The sequence below is a fragment of the Chelonia mydas genome, chromosome 2 (genome assembly GCF_015237465.2).
Source record: "Chelonia mydas isolate rCheMyd1 chromosome 2, rCheMyd1.pri.v2, whole genome shotgun sequence".
Classification (NCBI taxonomy): Eukaryota; Metazoa; Chordata; order Testudines; family Cheloniidae; genus Chelonia; species Chelonia mydas.
In genome coordinates this window covers 200,922,956-200,944,236 of record NC_057850.1, presented here as the reverse complement: position 1 = coordinate 200,944,236, position 21,281 = coordinate 200,922,956, and the positions used below count along the sequence as shown (strand labels likewise).

Below are 21,281 nucleotides of genomic sequence, written 5' to 3'. Positions count from 1 at the left end.
GTTAGATGTATTCAGGTGGGCAGGATCTGATGATTTGGGGGTCATGGTGGATAATCAGCTGAACATGAACTCCCAGTGTGAATATATGGCCAAAAGAGCTAATGTGATCCTAGGATACATAAACAGGGGAATCTTGAGTAGGAGTAGAGAGATTATTTTACCTCTGTATTTGACACTGGTGCAAGCACTGCTGGAATACTGTGTCCAGTTCTGGTGCCCAAAATTCAAGAAGGATGTTGATAAATTGGAGAGGGTTAGGAGAAGAGCCATGAGAATGAGTAAAGGATTAGAAACAATGCCTTATAGTGATAGACTCAGGGAGCTCAGTCTATTTAGCTTAACAGAGAAGGTTAAGGGGTGACTTAATTAGTCTGTAAGTACCTACATGGGGAACAAATATTTGATAATGGGCTTTTCAGTCTATCAGAGAAAGGTATAACATGATCCAATGGCTGGAAGTTCAAGCTAGACAAATTCAGACTGGGAATAAGGTATACAGTTTTAATGGTAAAAGTAAAAAACAAAAACAAAAAAACCACCAATGGAACAATTTACAGAGGGTTGTGGTGCATTCTCCATTATTGGAAATTTAAAAATTAAGATTGGAAGTTTTTCTAAAATATATGTTCCAGGAATAATTTTGGGGAAGTTTTATGGACAGTATTATACAGGAGTTCAGTCTAGATGATCACAATGCTTCCTTTTGGCCTTGAAATCTATGAAATTCACTCTAGGGTATTTTAAAGACCTAGCTGAAGCAATCTTGGAACCATTAATGATTACCTTCGAGAACTCCTGGAGGATGGTTAAGGTCCCAAGGACTGGAGAAGAACAAACATAGTTGTGACATATCCAGGGTACAATCCAGACTAATGAGTAGCTATGTCCCCCTGCCCTCTAACGTGGGATGCCCTTTACACTGCTTTGCTGTTGTAGACTCCAGTCTGGACTGCTCACAAATAGGCCTCCAGCATGTAAGTCACTCCCAGTTTTGTGTGTGTGTGTGTGTGCTGCAGCCAGCCACACATTGACTCTTACTCATTTTGTTTATACTGCAGGGTGACTCCAACACACTCCGAGTCTTAGATTTCCCCACAGAAATGTATGTCCTGTACTGCCCTGCCCTCACCTGAACAGTACAAGCTTATAAAATGTCTGTCATTTAATTAATAGAAATGGAGTTTCCCGGACACTTCAATTCAAACACGCTGGATTAGATAAAACAATAAAACAAGTTCATTAACTATGGAGAGAGAGAGATTTTAAGTGAGTACAAGTAATGAGGCATAAAAGTCAGAAATGGTTACAAGCAAAATAAAGATAAAGCACAATTGGTGCCTAACTTAACAAACTATATTAAATTCAAAGCAAGGTTTTCTCACCACATGCTTTAGTAGATTACGGCCATACTCGTAGGTCAGGACTCCTCCCCCTGTCCAGTGCTGCTTCCTTTTTCCTTCAGGTTCTGTGGGCAGAGAGCGAGAGAGAGGGGGGCACTCTTGGGGTATCTCCCCTTTCTCTCTATAGTCCTATTGCCCACTTTGAGAAGCCTCTCCAGCTGGGAGCATGGTGACAGGCAGTCTGTGTGGATGGGAACCCCATGCTGTTTCTTTGCTAAGATGTAGATTTTTTTTGTGCCCTGTTTCCCACCAAAGAAAGGCCATTTAGCAGGTAATGGCCCATTGGCCTTGTTTACACCTGGCTGAGGTGCCAGCTTGACTTTGTCTCTGAGGAACTGGTTTGGCCACTACCCAGACTTGGAACATGTGTTAGAAACACCATACAGTGGAATTTTATAATTTTACATTAAACAGTGTTGCCACACACATTTTACCAGAACAATAATGACCAGCATTATTGACCATAATGACCAAAACTGTAAATTTTCAAATGATACCTCAGAAGGCATACCTTGTACAAAGACTTACAATAGTGTGCAAGGGGTGAATACAGGGGTACAGTCTGTCACAGTAGATTCTGTCTTTAAAAAGGGAAACAAAGAGGACCAGGGAATTATAGGTCAGGCAGCTAACTTCTATACCCAGAAAGATACTGCAACAAATTATAACAATACGTATGTGATCACCTAGAGAATAATAGGCCAACATTGATTTGTCAAGAACAAATCATGCCAAACCAACCTAATTTTCTTGTTTGACAGGGTTACTGGCCTACTTGATGGGGAAGCAGTAAATATGATATATCTTGATTTTTAGTAAGGTTTTTGATACGGTCCCACATCACATTCTCATAAGCAAACTAAGGAAGTATGATCAGATGTAATTACTATAAGGTGAGTGCACAACTGGTTGGAAGACCATACTCAGAGTAGTTATCGGTGGTTCACTCTCTGACTGGGAGGATGTATCCAGAGGGGTCCTACAGAGATCTTTCTTTGGTCTGGTACTATTCAATATTTTCATTAATGATTTGGATAATGGAGTGGAAAGCATACTTATAAAATTTGTGGATGACACCAAGCTAGGAGGGGTGGCAAGCACTTTAGAGGACAGGACTGGAATTCAAAATGATCTTGTTAAATTGGAGAATTGGTCTGAAACTCAAGATGAACGTGAATAAAAACAAGTGAAAAGTACTACAATCAGGAAAGAAAAAGCAAATGCATAAGTACAAAAATGGGGAATGACTGGCTAGGCAGTAGTATTGCATAAAGGATCTGGGATTTATAGGGGATCAGAAATTGGATATGAGTCTACAATGTGATGCAGTTTCAAAAAAGACTAATATTCTGCTAGGGTCTACTAGCAGGAATGTTGTATGCAAGACTGGAGGTAATTGTTCTACTCTACTCTGAACTGGTGAGGCCTCAGCTGGAGTATTGTGTCAAGTTTTGTGTACCACACTTCAAGGAACATATGGACAAACTGGGGAGTCCAGAAGAGAGCAACAAAAATGATAAAAGGTTTAGAAAGGTATGACCTATGAGGAAAGGCTAAAAAAACTGGGCGTGTTTAGTCTTCAGAAAAGAAGAGTGAAGATGGACATAATAACAGTCTTCAAATATGTTAAGGGCTGTGATAAAGAGGATAGTAATCAATTGTTCTCCATGTCCACTGAATGTAGGACAAGATGTAATCAGCCTGATCTGCAGCAAGGGAAATTTAAGTTATTAGGGAAACTTTTCTAACTATGAGGACAGTTAAGTGCTGGAATAGATTACCTAAGGAGCTTGTAGAATCCCCATCACTGGAGGTTTTGAAGAAGAGGTTAGATAGACATCTATTATGGATTGTCTAGGTATATTTAGTCTACCTCAGCATGGGGGTGTGGACTAGGTGACCTCTCAAGGTCTCTTCCAGCTCTAAATTTCTGTGATTCTTTGTCCAGGACTTTGGCACAATTTGGAAAACAATTAAAACACAGTTAGGATCTGTATGCAATACAAGACCAAATTCTTTTGGAACCAGATCCTCCTTTTTCACCCATTGTTTTGTTGTGTTTGAGGTGGTGAAATAGCAGATTCCACTATGTATGTCAAAGTAGTTCCACTGGCTAATTTGGAGGGCAATATGAGACATTTGAATTTTTAAAGTATGAATTAGATCTGTTAGGTGAGAGACTCACTAAAGAGAATTGAACGTGTAATATAACAGTAACGGGTGCTGGGATGCATTGGAGAAATGTGATGGCTACGTAGCCATTTTCAACCTTGAAGTTATGTCATTGGTTTGCTAATAATAGGCAAACTGATTGGAAGAACTTTTTTTTTTTTAAGGGAGCTTCATGGAAAATGACTGGACTGGAGTTAGTGAATAAGTAGATGAGTACCAGTTGTGGTTTCAGACACTCTAAAACATGAGGTTATCACCTGATATTTCCCTCATTACAGTGGTTTGACTGAAATCACAACTGAGTAGATGAAGTAAATAGCTAAACAATGAGAGGGTTTTTTTATCCTTCACAGTAATTTTTACTATTTTAAAGATAGCTATTTCCATGGCAGACATCCTATTTTATAATTAAAAGTATAAAAACCCACCACAATTCTTCATGTTATTTATGCTTTCTCAGAGACCTAGTGCTTTTGCTCTCAAACTTTGTACAGAGCACCTGGTTTGCCAGTTATTGCGAGGCAACATGCTTTATTGTGAACAAACGACATTGGCAGCAGAAGCAAACCTTAAGAATATTTCTTGCATTTGCTTCAGTTCCTTTTGCAACATATTCTCCCGTTTATGGCTAATCGTAACAAGAAGACTCCTGATACCTTCAGCTTTCAGTGGTTGTGTCTACATTAGCCTTTTCCCCTACATATTTCCCACCATTGCCAACACCAATGCAGCTCCACCATGGGAAGCAGCAGTGAGAGTGCTAGTGTAGAAAAGCCACTTGCATCGTCTTTATTGCTGTGTCATGCACATGTATCCCTATATGTCTGGAATGCCCCCATTCCAGACAACATCGTAGTAATAACGTCACTGGTGCCTTGTTTACACTTATCAGTGGAGCTGCACCAGTCTTTGCGATGGAGAGAAATATTTTGATGAAAAGGGTAGTATAGACAAAGGCAGAGAGGCATTGAAGTGCATTTATGGTCAGAAGAGAGGCTATGCTGGTACCTGCTTATTAAATAGCTAGGACTTCTCTTAGTATTCCAGGCCCTGTCTGCTTGCTGTTCTGAAAGATATGTTAGCCCTCTGTAGTTATTTCAGATATAGGAAAGTTAGCTGAGGTTGCATTCTTCCTCATAATCAACAATATTCTTAACTAAGGCCTTGTCTACACAGGAAAATTATACTGGTATAAGGTATCAAGTATCAGAAGGGTAGCCGTGTTAGTCTGGATCTGTAAAAGCGGCAAAGAGTCCTGTGGCACCTTATAGACTAACAGACGTATTGGAGCATAAGCTTTCGTGGGATGCATCCGACAAAGTGGGCATTCACCCACGAAAGCTTTTGCTCCAATGCATCTGTTAGTCTATAAGGTGCCACAGGATCTTTGCTGGTATAAGGTAAGGTATGAATTTATACCTCTATAGTTATACTGGCAATTCCCTACATTAAGAGTGACTTTTTCTGGGTCAGCTTATGTCACTTTGGAAGTGGTTTAAGCAATACCAGAAAAAGCCACTTTTATGCTGGAATTAGGGAGTTATGCAAGTGTAACTATATCAGTATAGTTGTACCGGTATAATTTTGCCACTTAATTTCCCTGTGTAGACGAGTCCTAAATTCTAATTGCAGAATTTGTACTGCTGGCCATGGTATCTGAGCCAGAAAACACCAAGCATGACTGTTGGATCCCAGGTGAAGGTTACAGGACTGGCAGTTAGGGGAAAAAAATGTTTTATTTGTTAACTTAGCTATTTGTTATAAAGTTACTCAAAGAGAATAAATGAGAACCTCATGATGCCATTTTTCCCATTGTCTTTTTGTTATGTTTGACCAGTTCCTAGCACGTTGGGGCCTCTCATCCCTGAATATGGCTTTCAGGTGCTACTGGATCACAAATAATTATACTTTTAAGAATATAACAGCACCTTAAGCATATATTCTGGTGAAACATTTGTGATGTAATAATCATAAGGCAGCCTCAATTTACAGCACCAATATTTTTTGTTGAAGATTGGCCATTTTTAAGTCTGTTGTTGAGTGTCCAGGGAGGTTGAAGTGTTCTCCTACTGGTTTTTGAATGTTACAATTCTTGATGTCTGGTTTGTGTATATTTATTCTTTTACGTAGAGACTGTCCAGTTTGGCCAGTGTACATGGCAGGCGGGCATTGCTGGAACATGATGGCATATATCACATTTAAAAGTGGCCATTCTTCAACAAAAAAACTTCAGAAACAGACTTCAGTGAGAAACTGCAGAACTGGAATTAATTTGCAAACTTTACACCGTCAGATTAGGCCTAAATAAAGACTGGGAGTGGCTAGGTCACTACAAAAAGTAATTTTCCCTCTGATACTCACACCTTCTTGTTTACTGTTGGGAATGAGCCACACCCACCCTGATTGAATTGGCCTCGTTAGCACTGACCTCCCACTTGGTAAGGCTACTCCCATCTTTTCATGTGCTGTATATTTATACCAACCTACTGTATTTTTAACTCAATGCATCTGATGAAGTGGGTTATAGCCCACGAAAGCTTATGCCCAAATAAATTTGTTAGTTTCTAAGGTGCCACAAGGACCCCTCATTGTTTTTGCTGATACAGACTAACATGGCTACCCCTCTGAAACCTTTAATTAGACTGGTATACATAAATCAGTACAACTTTCTAGTGTAGACAGGGCCTAAGAGTTGAGAGGGGTGGGGGCATTCTAAGCATTCAGTTCCTGGCTCAAAGGAGCACTGACTGCAACAATAGCTGTGGTTGCTCACCGCTTGTTGGAGTCAAGTCACTAATATTGAAAATTTCATAGATCTTGGGAAATGCTGTACATTTTCTTTTCTTCCCATTAGTTAATATTTGTCTTGCTTCCTTCTTTCCTTTTAGCCTTGGAATTTTTTTTTTTTTTTTTTTTAAAACGCTGCTACATGTTGTTAGCTTGAGATTGTGGTGTTCATAAGTGAAAGTCACACTGTGTTCATTAAAATGATATAATTAGATGAGCTTTGAGTTAGCTCTTTGCCACACTTCCTCATCGGAAAATGGTATAGTTTATGATGAACCCAGTAGCTACTAATATACATAATAACTACAGAAGCCAGTTCTTGTTTTGTTAGTTATACAAATAGAATGTGAAAGATGTCTAGCTGGCCTATTACTGCCCTACTATGGGATCATAGAGGTTAGGGCTGAATCAAAGCTTGGGCATAAAATGTTTGGGGTGTTGGTTTGGGGGTATTTGGAGGTATTTACCCTAAATGGTCAATACTTTGGAATAACAGATTTTGAAAGCAACATTTTACTTACATGGCTTTTTTGATCTGTTGCAAAGGGGCTGGGGGGGGGGGGGGGTTAAAGTTTATTGGGAAATCATATAATTTGAGGGACCTATGTATAAGGAGGTATTATGGGCAGATTATATGAAGAATGGTGAAGGGAAAGGAATCAAAGGTCAGATTGCAAGAAGATGTCAACCCACTTTGCCCCCCGGGGTGGAAGCCTTTTGTGGAAGGTAAGAACAGTGACCCAGTTCCTGATGGAGACCTCTTCTTTCAGCTAGCTGAAGCTATGTATTTGGGGGTGGGGAAAGAAAGGGAACAGCATGTAGGAGAAGAGTAAAAGAGTACATGGCACTAAAATGGAGCAGGGAGATAAGGGTGAGGAGCAGAGGAAAAACTCAAACAAGAGAAGACAAAACAAGATTAAGAAACGGAAAATCTAGCAGGAGAAGAGCAAAATGTAGGCATGGGGAGCAAGATATGCAGACAGTAAAATAGGATTAGACTGGGAGACTGAAAATGCAGTATAGACATTTGAGACTGGGAGATTAACTTTTCTCCTGCCCTGGTTTTTACTTGATATGTCGAGTTCTTCTGTTTTGGAGAGGGAGTGCTCATTCCCATCCAACTCTCCCATTGCATGTTCCAGCTGTGTTTTTCTTTCAGTTTAAACCTGTGGTTACCTTAGAGATGATAGATCTGCAAACTAAGAGCCAGGTCCTCAGCTGGTTGAAATAATCGTCATAGCGCTGTTGACTTCAGTGGAGCTGTGCCAGTTTACATTGCTGAGAATCTGGCCCTAAAGGTTATGGTCTCTGATGGCTCTGCACTGTGCCATTGACATGTGTGTAAAATGCCACCAGATCAGAATCCAGATGGCACTAGCGTTAAAAGCTACACAAGGTGCAAGGCAATGGAGAATTAGGTCCTGAATGTTTCTATGGTGCTGAAAGAGGAAATGGAATCACCATGAAAACAGTTGTTCAATCTGATGAATTATTTAATCCAGACCACAAATGTCTTTTTGCACATGTGATGCACAAATGTTCTTTCAATCTGAACACACCCTTTCCTGTCACAGATGTCACAATTCTTAAAACATCCACTTGTTTATCTAGTTAGCAGTTTACTGGTGGGAGTATATGGGTTGGATGGGTTGGAGGCAGAGAAGAATTCAGTTGAAGAACAAAGCAGTCTTTTCCGGTATCTGTGGGTTGGTGGTAGAAGTATTCTTGGGAGCGCTCTGTGTCAGTACTTTTGGTTTCTGAAAAGAAAAGTATAAATTAGTCTATAAATAACACTGAGTTCAGAATTCTGGGCCAGACCCATAGCAGATGTCAATCAGGGTGGCTCTCGATTGAAGTAAAAATTACATCAACTGACAGTCTAGCCTTCTCTATGCAACATTTTTTTTAAATAGATCATTGCATTTTTAACACCATCTTCTTCTAAAATAAGTTCGTTTGTCAGTAACTCTGCCCCTTTTCCCAGAATTGTTTCACTTACCAACAGAGCTGATGCAATTCTCCCCTTCCTGTTCTTCCCCTGCCACTCAAAAAGTATAGCTTAAAGTGATTTTCTTTTGTTTCTATATGTAATTTAGAGCATTTCTAAAGTGTATTATCACCACACATGCAGTCATGGGACATAGTCAATTCTCCATCTTGGAGGCTTGTCTAACACGGTATTTTCTGTGATTTTACTAAACTGATAGGAAAAAATGATTTAGTTAAATCAGTGCAATCCTTTAGTGTGGATGAAATTACAGTGGTATTTACAGAGGTATTTATATCAGTATAGCTTGTTTTGGCTCAAACACTAATATAAACACATTTATACCAGTATAACTGTCCACACTAGAGACTAAATCGTTGCAACAACTATGTGTAGACAAGCTCTTAATGTATTCATATGTCTTTGAGCATCCTGTCCAGTTTTTCCTCTCTCTATTTTGGGCTCTTTTCTGGGGGAATGATTTGGTTCAGTAACTATCCTCCAAAAGTTGAACAGGTTATTAAATTACCATACAAACACATTAGTTAGACACACTGCCAAATATTTATATTTTAAAGGATACTTTAATATTCACATATGAATTTAGGGCTTGCTATGCCAATTTCCTTAACATGATGTAGGATCTTCCAGAGATGTTAGCTGAAAGTGTCTGCATTTCTTCAATCTCATACGGCTATTATTAGCAGTACATGTTTATAATGTAGAATTGCCCAAAGGCCTCAGTCCTGACTGGAACTCCATTCTGCTGGGCAGTGGATAAATACTGGGCCACATCATGGTCCATTCCACAAGCCAGCCCAGGGAGTTGAGGGGGCATGTGTCCCTTATTCCCTTGGGCCAATACACTGTACCACCGCTTCCTGTGTGTAGGGAGAAGTGAGCTCTGAAGAGCTGCTACATTCAGGTAGGTGGGAAAGAGCCCTGACTCAGCTCCCCTCCAGTGTGCCCAGTTATGTAGTTTCACTGGTGCATCAGGGAGCGTATGCTGTGACGGGTGTAGGCCTCCCTCCACAGAGCAGCTAGGAGAGAGATTGTGACTTTGCAAGGCAAAATCTCTCCACTTGTGTTGCTCCTGGAGTAGCCTGTGATGTGCTGCCCCTTACTCTGATGTGGATCACAAAGAGATGATCTTCTAGACCATAGAAAAAAGACAATTCCTGCCTCTTTGGGCTGGTGTTAAGCATTTATATAACTTAATTTCAGATATTTTGATTTAAGAAAAATTGTACAGAGTGGTGAGGAAACATAGATTCAGCAGCATGCTAATAAAATGTAGTAGTCATTCTATACCATGGAGTATTTTTTGTAAAGCCTCTTTTATTTAATGAAATGATTGGCATTTGAAAAAACTTCTGCACAACTATTTTTAGTCGGTGATTTACAAGTTAGATAATCAGTTTGTCGCCACTCAGATCACTGAGTCCCATGAATATAGTGTGTTTGACAGTTAAAAAATCTACAATATTATTTAATTTTAAAAATTCCCTTTTTAGCTAGCTGTGTGGCAAGGAGTTTCCCGGACATGTACTGTAGTTCAGATGATTCATTGGTTATTGCTTCTCCTTTTAAAGGATTGCAACTTTCTATAAAGCAGCAGTTTAGCTTTTAGTCTGAACACAGAAAAGCAAAACAATCAAAGAATCTTTCAAGCTCCGTTCTTATTCTAAAACTAATTGCTTGATTTATTATGCACTTACAGGAATTTGTAACTGTCCTGGTACGGGACCCTAGGATACAGAAGGAAGACTCTTGGCATTCACATATAAACTATGAGATATTCATTCATGTAAGTATGAAAATAACATAGTAAAAATGCTTTGCACTTATGTAGCATATCTATTCAAGGCTGTGATCACTTCAGAAAATTACTGATTTAAGCTGTACAGCACCACGGGGACATCAGCAGGTATTTTTATGCAGATGGGGAAACAAAGCAACGGATAAAGTGGCTTGGCCAAAGTCATGCAACAAATCAGTGACAGAGCTTGGAATTTAATCATGATACACACTGGCTCACATTTGTGTGCTCTAGTATGCTCTGTTCTCTGACAGATACTGTTCATGGTTCAAATTCTTAGCAAGACGACCGATGTGGCAGACTTTTCATAGTCATTGGTTTTATCATAGTAAGAAAAACCATTGGATTTCAAGCATCCGTGTTTATACAACTCTCTTTTCAATGAATAATCCAGTTATTTGCTTCATAATCAAAATTCCTGAAGCTGTTTTATCTGTCAAGCTATTTGATTGTCATAACTGTGTAAATGTTCAATGTGGCTAGACATTTATATTGTGCCCAGTTCTGTGGTATCTGGGTACTTCAAGTGTTTTTCTTAATGCTTATAATTTTAGTGTACTGCATTCTAATAAGGATACATTTGAAATTGTGATTCTATCATATCCTAAATCTGCCATACATTTCATTTAATTAAATATTGCTGATTATTCTTCCATTACCACACTTTGCTGGATGAAACGTTGAAGGGATTATAATAATTTCCTCAATCTAGATCCTGAGGTTGAAAAACATGATGTACGAAAAATTTCTTCCATCCCCTCATGTTGGCAGGATTACTGGGTTCAGCCTATTACTGTTTTGAGTGTAAAGTGTCCCCTACAATATTGGGTATCAGACAAACATGGATTACTTTGGTAGAAAAGTGAAATTACATCCTTTGTCACACATTGATGCTGTACTTTGGGGCAGCCCATTGTTGGAAAATTGACAAGAAACTGGTAATGTGGACAGAGTGAATGCATAAGAGGATAATTTGGGTCTCTCAGAGGTTCGGTTTCTGCCATTCCAAGCACTCCAACAGCAGTACACCATACCTTGTCCAGCTGTCTGCCATTACCTGCGGCTTAAGCCTCTCTTGAAGGATTTATTTGATCCTGTTATACTGGAAGCACTAGAGACTCCAGAATTGTTGCAGATATGGAGAGCACTCCATAGGTTCACCTGACCAGTTATAGCTTCTTACGACTTTGTGGCCCCAAAACCCCTCCTTAATTTAGATTGCTAGCAACAAGCATTGAACAAAGATTTGTATATATTCTTGAAAACTAGCCAACGGAGAAATACCTTGCAAAGCATTAAAAACTGTATGTATCTACAATTGAGGCTGATTCAACAGAAAATTTATATTTCATTCACACTGGTCACTGCACAGCTTACAATGCCTTGCCAAAACAAACTGCTGTTGGAGATGTGGGTCTCCCAGAGCTCAGATGTTTTGGGACTGTCCCAGGATACAATCCTTTTGGCTAGAAGTGGGCAGGAGGATTAATATGATAATGGATATCTCTTTAAAAATTACTTCCCAGAACTGTGTTTTGGGATATATCGCATCATCTTGGAAACTTTCCAACTCATGGAAAACTTGTTCTCTAGAGCAGTGCTGGTAGCCAAACGATTCATACTGCTTAGGTGGCAGGGCAGACTGCCTCCAGGGCTAGAAGCTTGGCTCAGCAACTGGGCTCACCTAGCAGCTAAAGAGCAGGTAACATTTCTGAGAAGAAGGACCTCAAACAGATTTGAACAGATTTGGTCCGACTTTTTAGAAGTCTTTGATTAACTCATAGTGCATGGAAACTGAGATAATACTCTCCTCTCCTTCCCTGCTCCACTCCCTTCCTTTCTTTTCCCTCCCTTTTTTTCTTTTCTTATTTTTTGGGTGGAAAATATAAATTAAAAAAAATCTTGCATAATTACTCAAATATTGAGGTGAGAGTTTGAGAGCATGAAGTCATATGATTGCTAAATAAAGCCACAAGTCTGTCAGCACTTATTACTTGTGTGTGGGAGGAAAGCATTCATCTTAGTAAGGGCAAACAATCAAGTGACTGGTAACTAAGGGCCCAGTCATTACATCTGCTTTTCCCTGCGTAGCAAGTATTCATGCTAGTCCTATTGATAGAGCCCTGTGCATGCGATCCACAAAAATTATCTGCGGATGCGGATATCCGCAGATTTGCAGAGCTCTACATTGGGGGCTGGACTGAGGCTCCGAGGCACCCCCCGTCTGGAGCCCGGTCGGGGAGAGATGCGCTGGCAGCTGTGGGGGGCCATGATGGACCGTCCATCTATCCTGGGTAGGGAGCAGTGTTCCCTCAAATTTTTCCCACCCACGTGCGGAATGAATTTTGTTATGTAAAGCAATATGGAGGTGATGTGAGGGGGTGCAGAAGGGTGCTCTGGGGCTATGGCGGGGAGAGAGGACTCCCCTCAGCTCTCTCTCCCCACAGCAGCACCTGGGCTGGGGAAGAAGGGGCCCTTCTTCCCACTGCGGCAGCTTCGGGGTTAGGGCCGCAGTATAGCCGCTCCTTCCCCAGCAGGTCCAGGCTGGGGCTGGGTTCAGGCCAGGGGAGGGCTGCTGTGGCAGAGTTGGGGCCGGGGGAAGGGCGCCCCGGCTGCAGCAGGTTGGGTGCCGGGCTAGGTTGTGGCCTTCCCCGGCTGCGGCAGGTCCCTGGGTGGGTTCCCTGAGCGCCTGCGCTGTGCAAAGAAGGCTGCTGGATGGAGACACAGCTTACAGGGAACTTAGCCAGGGGGCGCAAGCAGTCCCCCATCCAGGACATGTGGAGGGCCCAAGATCTCCACAGATGCCAGCGCAGCTCTCCCCAGCCGGGCTCCGGCCAGGAAGGGGGTAGCTCGGAGCCACAGCCCAGCCACAATAACAGCTGGGCAGGCAGCTGTGGGGAGCTGCGGTGGACCCTCCACCTGCCTTGGGCGTGGGGCCCGAGCAGCCCACGAATCCTGTCCCTACTCCCAAGGCAGGTGGAGGATCCGCGCCGCATTGCAGATACTGTCAGAGCCTTTCCGCATCTGCAATGTTATCTGCAGATATAGTCCATGGATATAAAGTGGATACCCATGGATTTGCAGGGCTCTACCTATTGATTTAACTGGGACTATGCATGCTTGGAAGGAGTAAGTGTTTGCAAGGTAATGACCAGAGCTATTTTAAAAAAACACCCTTTTTTGAAATGCAAAAATTGGAGTTTTCTGTTGGAAGTAATTTTCTGACAGACTTTTTCACCTGATGTAATTGATGTCTTCATTCTGATCATTCTTTGCTTTCAAAACAAAGTGAAGAAAAAAGTATTTCCCTGAGAAGTTAGAAACTGATCCTGATCTGGTTCAAGATACAACTGTTTACATAGCTATTATATTGAACTGAATAGAAGTCTGTCCTTCAGCTTTCAGGGAGAGAATTCTCAGTATCTTTTTGTAGTATGAAATATCTATGCTGTTTTCTTAAGTCTAAAGGATTTACAGGTAAAGTGAATCTCATTTCCCAACAGACAAATAGCATGTGCTTTACAAGGAAAACATCTTGTGTTAGACGACGCTTTCGAGAATTTGTATGGCTTCGGCAGAGACTTCAGAAGAATGCTGTGCTACTGTGAGTGACTTTTTTTTTTTTTTTTTAATTTATCTTCTTCCATCAAATACAAGTTTAATACTCTGAAGATGACACACGCAGGTAGGGTTTTTATCTGTTCTGAACTATTTCTAGAGAATCATATAAGTTAGAGTTGGGCAAGACTTTAGCCCATATACTCTGTACCCTACCAGTGCAAGGTTGTTTTCCACAATATATTTTTTAGTGGTTTGCGGGTACTTCTACACAGTAATAAAAATTTTGCAGCTGACCTGGCCTCTGGGACTGAAAAACTGCTATGTAGATGTTCGGGCTCAGGCTGGAACCATTGCAAGGTCCCAGAGCTTGGGTTCTAGCCTGAGCCTGAATGTCTACACAGCAATTTTTCAGCCAAGAGCCCAAGCCAGCTGACAGTTTTTTATCACTGTGTAGACGTACCCCTGCCTTGCCTGGAGTTAAACATCTCAAGTAGTGGGGCTTCCACCATTACCTTTTGGTAACTATTCCCCAAACTAGTAAGGCTTAACGCATTTAATCTTATATTTTGTTGCATACAAGTTTGAACAGCTAGTGCTCTTGATGAACCATTAAAGATAATAAAAATGTAAATTACACTGTTCTACATTTTCCTGACCCAACTGTTCATCCTTGGAGTTTAGGTGTCTATATACCAAGGTTCTCATATGGTCCTTATCACTGTGGTATCTGAGCACCTCCCAAAATGATAAAATGTGCACACAAAGATACATTTCTCTCTCTCTCTCTTCCCTCCATTCATCAGAGACTGCCTTTGCTTTATATTTGTCCAAGATATTTTTTCCTTTGGCCTGATGTTGTAATTTATCCTCCTAAAATTAGATCACTTGCATAAACTATTTTTCTCAGCCACTTCATTTTTGGTTTTAACTCTGTATTTTATTTTTTAAAGCCAATTACCTGAACTTCCATCTAAAACTCCCTTTTTTAATACGAATAATCCCCATCATGTGGACCATCGTCGACAGGGCCTACAAGAATTTCTTGAGAAGTAAGTACTGCATTTTAGTGTGTTTTTATTGTTAATGAAGTCACTAATTTGCTGTATTAGACAGCTCATCTCTTGTACGGGAGAGCCATCTTGTGGCGAGCATTATATATTGCTCTTTTAGATTTCCTCTGTCTCTCATGGACAAATTTTTGTATATACCACTTCAGCTGAACTGTTGCTACCAAATTTCAGCTGAAGTTCTGCACATTTCAGTGTATTGATTAGAAATTGGTATTTTTGTGAAGCATCACAGTGTTTAAATTATTTCATGGCCTTATTTTGGTTAAAAATGCTCTTCTGGTAAAATCTGTTATCTTTCAAGAATGAGATAACTATGTTAAAACAAAGAAACAGGTTTACAGTGGTGAGGAAACTAGTGTTAACACCTCTCTAAACTCTAAACTCTGCTTAAACACAGTGGGCTTGGGGAAACTCTCTGTAATAAGGAATCATTTAAAAAAAAATCCCTCTCATACTACAGCTGGTTTAGCTGAGCTGGGGTTAATACCTATGTTTGGGTCCCCTAGTGTAGATAAGGCAATCTCACAATTGGCACCATTTTTACCACTTTGCCAAATAAGTTTTATTCCAGCAAGCATAACTAAAACAGTGATCAAAATAATCTCCCAGCAGCACCAACACTCCTTCACCTGAACTGGTGATACCACTAGTGGAAATTTGTTTGGTAAATTTCTCCAGTGTAGACTTGGACAGTAGAACCAGGCCCTGTCTCTTCTTGCAAGGGACATGGTTTGTGAAAACATTGTTTAAAGGGATGGAGCAAAAGAATTTTTTAAAATAGTCTCCTAGGCTAGGGTCCAACCTGAGCTAGAGAAAGGTTTTAAGAACGGTTTTAACATGGCATTTAGCTCAACACTCTAGCTGTTTAATAATATCTAGCTCTTATACAACACTTTTCATCTGTAGATCTCAAAGCACTTTACAAAGCAGGTTAGTATCATTATCTGTGTTTTGCAGATGGGGAAACTGAGGCACAGAGACCTGTTCAAAGTCATCCAGCAACTAGTTGCAGAGCTGGGACCCACGTCCCCTGAGTCGAAGCCTAGCATTCTAGCCACTAGACCAGGGTGGGCAAACTTTTTGGCCTGAGGGCCACATCGGGGAATAGAAATTGTATGGCAGGCCATGAATGCTCACAAAATTGGGGTTGCGGTGCGGGAGGGGGTGAGGGCTCTGGCTGGGGGTGCAGGCTCTGGGGTGGGGCTGGGGATGAGGAGTTTGGGGTGTAGCAGGGTGCTCTGGGCTGGGACCGAGGGGTTCGGAGGACAGGAGGGAGATCAGGGGTGTGGGAAGGGGTGCAGGTTCCGGCTGGAGGGTGTGCGTTCTGGGGTGGGGCTGGGGATGAGAGGTTTGGGGTTCAGGAGGGTGCTCCAGGCTGAAATTGAGGGGTTTGGAGAGCGGGACGGAGATCAGGGCTGGGGCAGAGAGTTGGGGCATGGGGAGAGGCTCAGGGGTACAGGCTCCAAGCGGCGCTTACCTCACCTAAGTGGCTCCCGGAAGCAGTGGCATGTCCCTTCTCCGGCTCCTACGCAGAGGGGTGGCCATGTGGCTCTGCAAGCTGCCCATCTGCAGGCACCGCCCCTGCAGCTCCCATTGGCACGCCGGAGGGGGTTATTGGAGCACGTAGGAGCCAGAGTGGGGCCATGCTGCGGCTTCCAGGACCTGCGTGGTGCGGCCCATGACCCAGCGCCCCGGCTGGAGCTCCGGAGAAGCCCCTGACCCAGTGCCCTGGCTGGAGCGGGGCTGAGCTGCATAGTGCGGCCCCGACCCTGCACCCTGGCCAGAGCACTGGAGCAGGGCCGAGCTGCGTGATCCGGCCCCTGACCCAGCACCCCGGCTGGAGCGAGGCCAAGCCATGTGGTGCAGCCCTGACCCTGTTCCCCAGTGGGAGCTCACGGGCCAGCTTAAAACGGCTCGCGGGCCCATAGTTTGCCCACCTCTGTACTAGACCAACCATGTTTGTACCAACTTGTGGCTTTTTCTACCATTTGTAAAATGTCCTACCATTGCTGTCACTGGTGCAGCTCCGTTTGTGGCTGCAGTGGTAGGAGCACGAGTAAGTCAGGCTGCTACCAGCCACCAGCTTTTTAACCATTGTTTTGTTTAGAGCTACTCTGAGCATGGGTAGATGACATGAGAGTTACAATGCCAGTCTCCGTAGAACTTACCAGTATGGACCTCTACTAGTAGTAGCAAAGGCAGGAATTTTTAAGCAAGTTACTGTGCTTTTTGGTGCATGCTCTTCCCGGCCAGTGTCACGTAGCTTTAAGCGGAGTCCTTTGCTCCTAGTTTGGGAAGAGCAAGGGAAGATCTGTGTTAGCAGTGTGCTCAATAACTGGCAAGAGGGTGTGTGTCTACAGTGACCCCATTAGTCATTTCAGGAACAGTCTTGTCTGTTCCTGCATAGAGTCATATCTAATCTTTGTTGGCCAGGACTTTAGTCATGACACTGCTTGAGGGTACATGACACTAATACAGAGAGTGGAGGAGGATTTAGGGATTGCCCCTCAACCTCACTGATTAAAAACAACTCAAGAGCTGGGAATACTGATGGTTTGGACAAAGCCTGTGGTGGTTCAGGTATCCGTGTGTGAGCTCTCAGCCTTCTCTGTGCCATGATGTGGATAATTGTTATTTTAAATACTCTAATTTTAAAATGAAACTTGTAGGAATGGTGATCAGCCCAAACTGCTCCAAAGTGACTTTTATTACAGGACACACAGTATTTCCATCCAGTGGCTATGTTTCCAGAAATGACATTAAAACAGAAATGTACTTTCTTTCAGCTTTTTGGATACTTGTAGTTAAATTGAGTACTGGATAGGAGAATGTTGAGCATTTCAAGTATATTGCTCCATGAACATTAGAATGATTAGTGTTCGGTGCATCAAAGTTTTTAAACTGGGTTTTTCCTCTTATAGTAATGATTTAAATGTTTGTGCTTCAGTGCTGCATGAAAGGTGGCATCGTTCTCCCAGACATTCTCAGCCACAGGGGAAAGCTAGACTTGAAAGGAGTTTTTAAAAATATGGTTGTGTTAGGATAAATTGGCTTGGCATTGACATCCTGTGGCGCTGCCCTCCGCTGGATGGAATGTCAGACGTCCCAGTTTGCAGAAAAGTTCTCTCCATTAGCTGAACTAGAATGCTGCTCCGGACGCCTCTATTTTGGAGATTGTGGGTTTTTTCTTTTTTTGGAACAAAATGTCATGAATTCTTTCCCCGAAGCTGTATTTATGTGACTCATTGACAAGCGTGAGATCTGCATAATTCCAGCACTGGATAACTGCAGATTTTTTTTTGTATGACACATGCTCCAACAATTTAAAATAGTGGCACTGACATATGGTTAGTCTGGGGCCTTTCAGATTCCTCTGTCTTGATTTTGTGTACATTTATGGACTTTTTTTTTTTTTTTTGACATTGCTTAGTACTTTAGGTGTAAATTCTGTGCCCCACAGTGCCTATAGCACAGAGCCCTCAGCAGCTCCCTAGGGCCGCCAGGCTGTGCATCTGTAAACAACCACTTCCTGTGGGAGACGGAACATCCTTTGAGACAGCGAGGTAGCACTTATACAGATGTTCTGCGCTTTTATACACCCCCACACAGCAGTTTGGTGCCTCCAGTGTTCCAGGGGGAGCAACAGGGGAAATCAGTCATGGAGAAACTGAATGGGACCCTACAGGCCAAAACAGCAAAAGTGAGCTATTAGCCAGGGCAAGGAGACAGGTGCCTGTCAGGCAGAATGACACACAGCGCCCTACCCCCATCCCCACCCCCCCTCCCGGGCTGGCAATTTCTTCTGGGAGTGAGCAGAACAGGGATCACAAACCACACGTGCTAACCAGCTTGAGGAAGATGGGGCCATGGGTAAAATTTTCAAAAACCCTCCTTGAATCTTAGGCTCCTAAGTCTCTTCTGAAAATGTGACCTATGCTCCTAAATCACTTATTTGCTTTTGAAAATGTAATGCACCATCCCTAGTTCTTTTCTTTTTCCCTCTCCTCCATCCACCTCTCTATGTGGGAAGGTTACTGCAGCAGCTCCCAGGGCACCCGCGGAAGACAGAGGGCCAAGAATTTATGGAGGGCTGGTGGGGAGAGGAGGCTCATTTGCATGAGGTTCCTACCCCGCACCGTTGAAGCACTCTGTACTACCCAGATGGAGAGTGGATGTGGATCTTTGTTGTTCCCCACCTCCACACACCATCCTCTGGATTAGTTAACTCTGAACAGCTAGTTACTTAGACATACAGGGTTTCTGCAGCTCTTCCTGATGCATAAATCAGGGCCAGGATTTGACCCTTAGTTTGAAACAGAAGTAAAGCATTATAATTCATGTTGGAAGATGAGGTTGGATGAATCTGGCTTTATCATATATTTCCAGCACTGATCCCATTTGTTTTATAGGGGATTATCATTTTGATTGACAAAAGAACTGTATAACTCAGTCCTTGTTACTGTCAAGTTCAATGTTTGAGAACTGTGCCTCCATTAGCTAGACGTCAGATTGCTAATTTTCAGTCATCGATTGCTTTTTGGGAATGAGGAAAACTACACATTTCCCATTGGAAATATTCCTGAAGACGTATTGTGATGCTGATGAATTCTCCTTTAAATTCAAACAAAAAAGCTTATTACTGAATTGAAAAAAAAATCAAGAAATTATCTTTACTAATACTAAGTTTTGTTAGACCCTCTTCCTTTTCACCCATTTGTTCTGCACAAAACTTAATTTTGGGGCCTAAAATTACCTAAAATGATGATTTGCATTCCAGTTTATAATAACTCCAATATGTATTTACCAAAAGCAATTTATTGTATTTAAGTTGCATTCCATTATTTTGCTTTAATTGAATGAAACTGGAGTTATTTGCTCATACCAATGTGTGGTTTAGAAAAAAAAGTAAATATCTATTAGTAATCTCTTGAGAGTGGCTATTTCTGGAAATTACAACTGGGAAACATGCTTACTATTACATCTCCTGACAAGAGATTAATATGGAAATAGATTTAAATAATGTTTTTAAAAGTCCACTTCTGATTCGCCAAACCAGTTCCTAATCCTGCCTCCCTACCTTGCATGCGTAAATATTATGTGTGTAGTCCCAATGGGCCTGGTTCACTTTTGCCCTGTACCTTGTGTAGTCATTTGCATCACTGCAAAGTGGATATTAAACACTACTATTCTGATCTGGTTGTACTTTACTCTCACTTTGCACTGTATAAATGACTACACAAGGTACAGGAAAATAGTGATCCAGGTCCATTGACTACATGTAAGGTTTACTCAGGCTAATAAGGGATGCAGAATTGGGCCCCATCTTTCTATTAGCATTATTCTTAATAGAATGCTCCAAATATTTCAAATTTGATGAGTTGTGCTGAAGTGAGTAACACTTAGTATGGGATCTGGCAGCCCCTTGTAGCTGCTCTATTTAGTTAAATTCTCTTTCATATTCCCAACTAGCACCTGCTGCCTTTCACACTGGCCTATTATCAGTACTGTTTCCTCTTTTATAAAAAGTATGAAGAAATATAGGACATTTCGCAAAGGAGGAAATAGAGCTTTTTTGACTGTGGCCTGTATTTCCCCATTCTCCGTGTTTGAATTTGTGTGTGTGTTCAATAGAGGGCACCAGAACACAGGCTGTGATCAGTTGTTTCTGGTAAGTTTTATTTTTCCCCCTCTCATGATCTGATGTAAGTGGGCAGAGTAAATTTGCTGAAAACGAAATCAGAGTGTTAACCTTCCACACACATTCAAGTGGGCATCTGTCATTGTATTAGGTTACAGTAGATACAGGAAATCTTTAGTTAGGATTAAGTTGTACTGTTCAGCCATATGCTGTTCTCCTCCAGCAGAACAATGTATAATATACCTAATAAAATCACATTGAAGAAAACCAGATTTTGGCCTTTGTCCAAATAAGACACACCACATGTTTTGCCTTTTGTAAATGTTCTCTCTTAGCTTGGGCGAGGGAACAGTCCCCATGTAGCATACAGCATCTCCTCAAAAGCTATGTGCTTTCTTTTGTGTATCAGTTGGAATTTTATTAGAGGTCTGCTCAGGTCTAATTTTAAAGGCCAACTAGACCACAGCTGACCTGAATCCACCCCGAATCTGAGAGTCTCCAGTCATTTTCATAACTGACCTGACCCTTACAATCAGGCCATGTCAGGTTGCAAGGTCAGGGATGGAGCGGCAGGAACCAGAGCTAGCATAGCAGCATGTCCAGGATGCTGCAAAGAGACCCAGGTGTTTCTGCCATTCAGAAACCTGGCCCACACCCCTTCTCTCCCCTGCAGCTGCGCCAAGAAGCCCAGGGTTGCCCATACCTCAGTGGAGCCTCAGTCCCCCAAACTCCCAGCCAGGGCAGCCACACGGCAGGACAGACCCATTGCCATGCAGGCACAGGGCAGCTCCCCTTCTCTCCTCCACTGCCGCCTCCCACCTGGCCCTATTGCAGGGTGGATGGGGGC

General features: G+C 42.1%; 1 protein-coding gene across 3 annotated transcripts in view; it reads left to right on the top strand.

The window, feature by feature from the left end:
- The window catches only part of SNX10 (sorting nexin 10), a 63,558-nt gene that overhangs the window by 34,689 nt on the left and 7,588 nt on the right, over positions 1 to 21,281 (top strand). For all 3 annotated transcript variants that reach the window (XM_043541022.1, XM_037890506.2, XM_037890507.2), the window contains exons 3-5: positions 10,067 to 10,153; positions 13,669 to 13,769; positions 14,677 to 14,775. In XM_043541022.1, coding sequence (XP_043396957.1) covers positions 10,067 to 10,153; positions 13,669 to 13,769; positions 14,677 to 14,775 — 287 coding nt within the window. The remainder of the gene's footprint in view (positions 1 to 10,066; positions 10,154 to 13,668; positions 13,770 to 14,676; positions 14,776 to 21,281) is intronic.